Below are 8,246 nucleotides of genomic sequence, written 5' to 3'. Positions count from 1 at the left end.
CACCTGCCCCTCCTCACACACCTGCCCCTCCCCACACTCCTGCCCCCTCCCCACACACCTGCCTCTCCTCACAGCCCAGGGATGGTCTTCTGAGAAAACTGCCATCAATTAGGAAAGAGCTTCGGATGCTCCCATGACAACTGTGGCTTCGTCCGGAAGACAAAACGGAAACGTGATCAGAAGCCCTTCTCCTGCCTCTGAAATTGGCCCCCATCCTCTCATTGGTCAACCCTTGTTTGCACCAAAAATGAAAGAGCAGAGCAGTGTGGGAAATGTAGAATTCTGCTTTATAACCTCTCCAAGTACAATCAGAGAGGGCAGGAGTATGCTCTATTTTTCATCAGAAATACATACTGAAATCAATTCCCTTGGGTTACGGGCTTGGTCATGAACTTGGTCACGGCTTGGTCATGATTTGGTTCATGGACTTGGTCATTGACTTGGACATGAACTTGGTCATAATTCGGTCACGGACTTGGTCATGGATTTGGTCACAGACGTGGTCATGAATTCGGTCATGAACTTGGTCATGATTTGGTCATTGACTTGGTCACGGACTTGGTCATGGATTTGGTCACAGACATGGTCATGAATTCGGTCATGAACTTGGTCATGGACTTGGTCACGGACTTGGTCATGGATTTGGTCACAGACATGGTCATGAATTCGGTCATGAACTTGGTCATGGACTTGGTCACGGACTTGGTCACAGACTTGGTCATAACTTGGTCGTTGACTTGGACACAGTAGTAGTGAGTTGTCACAGAAGCTGAGTCTGGGAGTCTAGCAGAGACTTGGAGTAGAATTCTAGCGCAGACATCTGTGAGCGTGGCCACTCGTGCCCCCGCTCTGAGCCTCAGTTTCCACATCGGCAGTGACATCCAGGCCACCCCACAGGTCATCTTGAGGACCACATTCCACATGAATGTGAAACGCTTCCCGCGGATCGGGTACGAAGCACCTGTAAGCTGATGCGATAGAAGAAAAATTGTATGGGACCAGGTCGGTTACATTAAGGATTGGGTGTTAATTACAATTTACGCTGTTCTAGTTTTTGAAAAATGGCAACCCTATTTTTATGTAGCCTGTGAGTTAGCACATTACCTCATTTTCCAATCACCTGGGAACTTGAGGTCATGGGGGAATCAGGTCAAGTTAAACTCACGGCAAACATTTGTGGGGCCACGTCGGCTTGTCATAGAGTTTCCCCAGTCTTGTAAGAGAGGTTGTGTTAACAACTACTCAAACCATATCTGAATGTTTATGCTGTCATTTAGACTTCGTTTCTACAGTCTCAAATGCTCCTATATTTGCATTGGAGAGCCTCTCACACTTTGTAATTTGGGGATCTTGTGTGAGTCTGATGTCCAATTCGCTCTTGGTTTCGGGTCTGTGTAGAGCCGGCCTTCAGCTCTGGACAGTAACAAATGAAGGCTCCTGGCCAGCAGGCCCGTCGGCCAGTCTCAGGAAAGGGGTGACTGGGGAGTTACTTTTCATTGTGGGTTATCGTTTAGGTGAGAAAAGCATAAACTCCTAATTACCTGGGGTGATTGATACCTGGCTCGCTCGGGTGGTCAGAGGGGGAAGGCGACCCTGTGAGCCGTATAACTCTGAGCCCGAAATCAATACGAACAATAAGGTCCCTTGGCTGCCCTGCCTCTTCCTCACCCACTGAGCGCTTCCCACCACCGGGCTTCCCACCACCGTCATGGTATTTCAATTCTCTCCATGATGTTGCTTCTCATCCCTTTGTGTCTGGGATGTCACCTGCTCACTGAGTGTCCCCGGCCCCAAATGCGGGCTTAGTCCCTCCAGGGACAGAAAGGAGGGCCGCGGTGGCGAGGGAAGGCGGTCAGGGCCACGTGCTGCCGCTGCTGTATTTCTCCTTCTGGGACGCGGCTGCTACAAACCTCCATGTGAGCCACTTGGAAGGGTCCGAGCCTGGAATCCCGTGCTTTGCCCTTTACTGCAGATCACGGCCTCTGAGCAGCCCATGCTCAGGGCCACCCCCAGGCAGCGGGCGCAGCCCCTTACCCTGGCGTCCCTCCCGGGGAAGCGCATCTGCCTCACCCAGGGCAGCACCTGGGAGCTCCCCACTGCCGCACATCCCCTTTGTGACCATTCGCTGGGCATCGCGGCCCCAGGGAGGTGTCAGGACGGGAAGGGCCGCCCCCACCCCTCACCCCACAGCGTCCACGGCTTTGTGACTGGACTTCCCAACCTTCCTCGGCCCGAAAACTCAGCTCCTGGGAAACCTGTGATTCCTCAGCTCCTGCCAGGAACAGAATTGTCCCCGGTGCCTGGCGGGAGACTCGGCTCATTTCATAGCATTGATTTCAAATCCCAGTCTCTCCGGGGTCACTGATCCTAACAGATGTCAGGAAACGCAGCTCGGTGAGGAGAGGCGGGAGCGGGGCAGTGAGGTCGTGGCGGGAAGGACGGGGTGGCAGGAGGGAGGCCCATCCTAGGGGCTCAGTGTGGACGTGACGGGGCACCATAGCCTTGGATCCACACACTGCCTCTCATTGTGCCGGATCCGCCAGGCACCCGGAACCAGGGGTGCAACTGTGGAGTCAGCACTGGGCTGCGCTGGCTCAGGCACACACACACTGATGCACACTCAACATACACACTCACACACTGCACATATACACACTCACACTCACACACACTCACACTCATACACATTCTCACACACACACTCACACACACACTCACACACACTCACACACACACACTGATGCACACTCAACATGCACACTCATCATCTGCACATATACACACACACTCACACACACTCACACACTCACTCATACACATACACACACACTCATCTACATACACACATCACACACACACACACTCACTCACACACTCAACATACACACTCACAAACTGCACATATACACACTCACACTCACACACACTCACGCACTGACACACTCATACACATACACACACTCACGCACACACTCACACACTCACACACTCACACACACACTCTCACACACACAACCTCACACACACACACATTCACACTCTCATACACTCACACACTCACACATACCACACATACACACACATGCACACACTCACATACACACTCACACACACACTCACTCTCTCACACACTCACACACACCACATACACACACACATGCACACACTCATGCACACTCATATACACACACTGCACATATACACACTCGCACACACTCACACTCACACACACACACACACATACCACACACACGCACTGTGCTCTGTCGTCTCCCATATTGGGCACGGTAACACTTTTTCTCTGTATCCATCTGAGGAAAGGCGTGTCTTAGTTCTCTCCCCCCAGCTCTCTGCAGTCAGCATTCCGAATCCCCCCACCCCCACAGGCCCAGGTGGGCACGGCCGGCCACACCGTCCGAGCTCCATAAGCCACGAGCTGACCACGGACGTGGCTGCTGCTCCTCTGCTTCTCCCCGTGGGGAGGGCGGAGTGTGTCCCCCCAGAGGCCGCGGCCGCCCTGCCCTGAGCGGCCCCACACGTGATGTCCATCTCTTTCAGGAGCACGGCATTCCCGTCGACATGGGCTACGCGGTGGCCCCGCACCACTCGGGCGTCTACCCGGTGCACGGGCAGCTGTACGCGGCCTGGAAGCAGGTGTGGGGCATCCAGGTGACCAGCACGGAGGAGTACCCGCACCTGAAGCCCGCGCGGCACCGCAGGGGCTTTGTCCACGACGGCATCATGGTGAGCTCCGTGAGTGGGCAGCCCAGTTCCCCTCACAGCACCCCAGCTCCCTCACAGCACCCATCTCCCTCACACAGCACCCATCTCCCTCACACAGCACCCCAGCTCCCTCACACAGCACCCCAGCTCCCTCATATAGCACCCATCTCCCTCACACAGCTCCCCATCTCCCTCACAGCACCCCATCTCCCTCACATAGCTCCCCATCTCCCTGACAGCACCCCAGCTCCCTCACAGCACCCCAAGTCACTTACAGCACTTCAACTCCCTCACACAGCAGCCCAGCTCCTGCTGTACATGGTGGTGACAGGCCACACAGGCTGCGCAGGCTGCACACTGGCCCCTGAAGCTGGGGGTGGGGGGTCGGGGGGGCTTGGCAAGTGCAAGACAAGCTCCACATCTTGGAAAGGGTTTCCCACAGCAGCGAGTCCCTGCAGCGTCAGGACTAAAGCTCTGCCTGGGGCCCGGCTCTTCCGGGGAACGTCTGGGTCTGCTTGGTGGTGGTTTTATTGAGCGTTTTCCAGGCAGAGGGTGGGTTCATAGGTCAAGAATTCTCCCCCCCCCCCCCCCCCCCCCCCCCCGCAAGTCACGGCACCATCACTGACAGTCCCTCCACGCAGCACAGAGTCCACTTAGCTCCCGACCCTGGCACATTAATTGAAAAAACAACCATAATCTGATGCGAGAATGATGTGTGATTCCTTCATATGAGGATGAAAACAATTGCGTTTTAGATGGAAACTCATGATTATTGACTGGAATGAAGACATAGTATTCTTTACTTTGAGACAGAATAGCCCGTCTTAAAATGCCTGTCCCACTTCCGGCGCATAGGCCACGTCCTCACGGTCAGCTGCCTGGGTCCCAGCAAGCTTAGCACTCTTCTCCCTCCTTTAGATATTCACACACCCACCCCCAGCCCTCTCTGGGATTCCTCTCAGATTTACCCACCTGTCCTGTCCCTCTGCCTGGGTCCTCGCTACCTAAAACCAAAGGAGAAGCAAAACCACTCACTGTTTCTCCCCAGGAAGCGTTCATGGCTTATTGTCAATTGATACCACACACCTCAGACTTGATGGAGCTGTTGATGGTGAGATGGTGGGAGTGATGTTCAGGGGACTAGGAGGTATGGAGAGTGTCACTCCTGTCATTCAGACCAAGGAGAAGGGACCTGCTGTCCCATGGGCTGCATGACCATGGGACATATCTATACTAATAAAAGGGTAATATGCTAATTAGACCAGGAGACCTTCCGGGAGACCTTCTGGATATCCTTCCGGACAAAGCCATGGTGGCAGGGCTGAACCAGAGGCAGTTAGGGGTGATCAGGCTGGCAGGAGAGAACAGTTGGGGGTGAGCAGGCCAGTGTGGGGTGGCAGTTGGGGGTGAGCAGGCCAGCAGGGAAGGGTAGTTGGGGGCGAGCAGGCCAGCAGGGTGGGTAGTTGGGGGCAAGCAAGCTGGCGGGGGGCGGCAATTGGGGGCAAGCAGGCTGGTGGTGGGGGCAGTTGAGGGCAATCAGACCAGCAGGGGGGGTAGTTGGGGGCAATCTGGCCAACAGGAGGGGTTAGTTAGGGGTGATCAAGCCGGAATGGGGGGCAGTTGGGGACGATCAGGCCAGCAAGCAGAGTGGTTAGGGGCGATCAGACAGGCAGGCAGGTGAGTGGTTAGGAGCCAGCGGTCCCAGATTGCGAGAGGGATGTCCCAGATTGGAGAGGGTGCAGGCCAGGCTGAGGGACAAACCCCTGTGCATGAATTTCGTGCACTGGGCCACTAGTCCTATATAATAAAAGGCTAATATGCAAATTAACCAAACCCCAAAAGGACCGGTCGCTGTGACGCGCACTGACCACCAGGGGGCAGATGCTTAATGCAGCTGCTCCCCAGTGGTCAGTGTGCTCCCACAGGGGGAGCACCACTCAGCTAGAAGCTGGGCTCACAGGTGGCAAGTGCAGCAGCGGAGGCCAGAGCCTCTTCCACCTCTGCTGCAGGCAGGTGGTAAGCAGTGAGGGGTCCCAGACTGTGAAAGCCCCGGACTGCGAGGGGGATGTCTGACTGCCAGCTTAGGCGGACAGCCCTGAGGGGTCCTGGTCAGCGGGAGGGCGCAGGCCGGGCTGAGGGACCCCTCTCCCCCCCCAACAGTGCACAAATCTCATGCACCGGGCCTCTAGTTCTGAAATAAAAACATTCCTTTTAACCAATATTACAGGCATCTGTTTACCTTGACTTTTCTTACAAGCTATTATGGAAATTAAACAAAGAATAAATAAAATCACGGCTAGTCTGTACAACTGGATGCATTTTCCCATTAGATTAGGAGTAGCTTATTATTCCAAATAAGTTCTCAGAATAAAATCACTTACTTGCCTTCTCTGTGGCACGTTCAGATTTACAACAGAATTCACCACAGAATATGCCCCAAGCGATCACCAGGTCACGTGGCCACTTGTGTGATTGACAGTTCCATTCCGAGGACAGTGAGAACAGCACCAGGCGAGGTGGGAGCGTGACGAGAACCCACCGAGTCCCAGAGCCCAGAGCCATGTCCGACCATAACTCAGAGGCAAGGAGAGGACGCCCAATGCCCCGGAAGTGGAACCTGGGGGAACCCCTCCTTTGAGTTAACTTAACCCTAAGAAGGCCTGAATTTGGCGAATCCTCTCACCTAGTGAGCTCAGGAGGGGTGTGGGGGTGATTTATAGGCCTGAGTACAAAGACTTTAGCACATGGACACCAGAAAGACGGACAAGTGGGTTTCAGAGCAAATTCAGGCTGAAACACAGCTGGGGCAGGTGACACACTGACACACGGACGCTGTCCTACTCCAGACATGCCATGAGGAGGCGGGGCTTTGGAAAAGACAATGATGCTGGGAACGGAGGCAGCAGGAGAAGAGGAGCCCAGACACGAGGTGGAGGGGCTCACGGAAGAGCCACAGGCTGCACAGGGCTGTGAGGATGGACACTGGGCGGCACCATTCACGGGTTCCCCAGAGTCGGAGCCGACTCGATGGCACGTAACACACACCGTTAGCTTTGAAGTGACAACTCCCTCCATATTTACGCGATCACGCCATCGTCAGCTCTCGATTCCCGTAGACCTGGGCGTCAGCACCAGGGCAGCGCCGTGGGCACGCGGCGTGCAGACGGGGCCTGTCAGTGGCGCTGGGTAACGCCCTGTCCCCGTTCCCCCCTCAGGTCCTCCCCCGGCAGACCTGCGGGCTGTTCACCCACACCATCTTCTACAAGGAGTACCCCGGGGGACCCCAGGAGCTGGACAAGAGCATCCAGGGAGGCGAGCTCTTCCTCACGGTCCTGCTGAACCCAGTACGTACCCCCTGACGCCCACCCCCACCCCCCGTAACATCGGGATTCGCGAACGTGCGCCTCATCTTGTGTCTGTCCTCAGCCCTTCCTCAGCCATCCTTGGATGGGGCCAGCCCGGCCAGAGAGAAATCAGACCACAGGTCCGAGTTGGCACCTCCCTGGTTGTCTTAGAGCCAGGCAAGCTCAGATTTGTTCCAAAGACAGTGTTGGCCCGAGCTGGTGTGGCTGGGTGGACAGAGCATCGGCCTGCGGACTGAAGGGTCCTGGGTTCGATTCCCCATCAGGGCACATGCCTGGGTTGTGGGCTCGGTCCCCAGTAGGGGGTGTGCAGGAGGCAGCCGGTCCATGATTCTCTCTCATCATTGATGTTTCTATCTCCCTCTCTGAAATCAATACAAATAACTAAAAAAATAAAAATACAATAAATAAAAGACAGTGCTGAGCAGAGCACCCCGGTTTCCCGCAGCCCCTCGGGTGGCTCCTGGCCGAGCTGCAGTGGAGACACATGAGCGCGCTCTGCAGCCAGGACCCGTCCTCGCCCTGCTGCCAGGTGCTAGGAAGCTGAGTTTGCTTCTGGCTGGTGGCCTCAGGGGACACCCTGCCTTCCTTCCTGCCCGGGAAGTGCTCTCAGTGCAAACCGGCTGCACACACGTGGCCGCATGTGTCCTGTGAATGAGGGTCCGCTGAGGCCTCTTTCAAAAGCTCCACCCATTTTATTTGGGGACTCGGGTCTCCAGGCGAGGGGTGCGGACAGCACCTGCTGGTGTGACGTCAGCACGGCCCGTCCAGCCCACATGGGACGTCACCCCAGCCCAGGTCAGCGCTCCGCAGGGACGCAGGGGCCCGGATGGGCAGAGGGGTCAGGGGTGAGGTCCTGTGCTGATGGAGGCGGACAGTCCCGGGACATGCAGGCCGCCAGCGGGGGACTCGCGGGTGATGGGGGAGGTGCGGTCCGAGGGCCAGCGGGCTGAGACCCAGGGGAGCCCGTGTTTCAGGTCAAGTTTGAAGGCAGGAATGACCAAGGGGAACCTAGCGCTTTGATCTGTGGGCCAGGCAGGACTTGAGCCCCCGAGGTGACGGCTGGGAGGGAGCTCAGCCCACGGACAGACAGACGGGGAGAAGCGAGCGTTGAGGCTGCTGGACTGACTCCTGTTCCACGTGGGATGGTTCCAGCAAGCC

The 8,246-nt window shown here is 56.2% G+C and overlaps 1 protein-coding gene across 1 annotated transcript in view; it reads left to right on the top strand.

The window, feature by feature from the left end:
* Positions 1 to 8,246, top strand: part of LOC102253141 (bifunctional heparan sulfate N-deacetylase/N-sulfotransferase 4) — a gene marked incomplete at its 5' end in the record, with an annotated part of 150,100 nt that overhangs the window by 80,293 nt on the left and 61,561 nt on the right. The window contains 2 exons of the mRNA XM_014550539.1: positions 3,559 to 3,744; positions 6,939 to 7,067. Of these exons, the coding sequence (XP_014406025.1) occupies positions 3,559 to 3,744; positions 6,939 to 7,067 (315 nt within the window). The remainder of the gene's footprint in view (positions 1 to 3,558; positions 3,745 to 6,938; positions 7,068 to 8,246) is intronic.

The sequence above is a fragment of the Myotis brandtii genome, unplaced genomic scaffold (genome assembly GCF_000412655.1).
Source record: "Myotis brandtii unplaced genomic scaffold, ASM41265v1 scaffold603, whole genome shotgun sequence".
Classification (NCBI taxonomy): Eukaryota; Metazoa; Chordata; class Mammalia; order Chiroptera; family Vespertilionidae; genus Myotis; species Myotis brandtii.
This window is presented reverse-complemented; position numbering and strand designations above follow the sequence as displayed.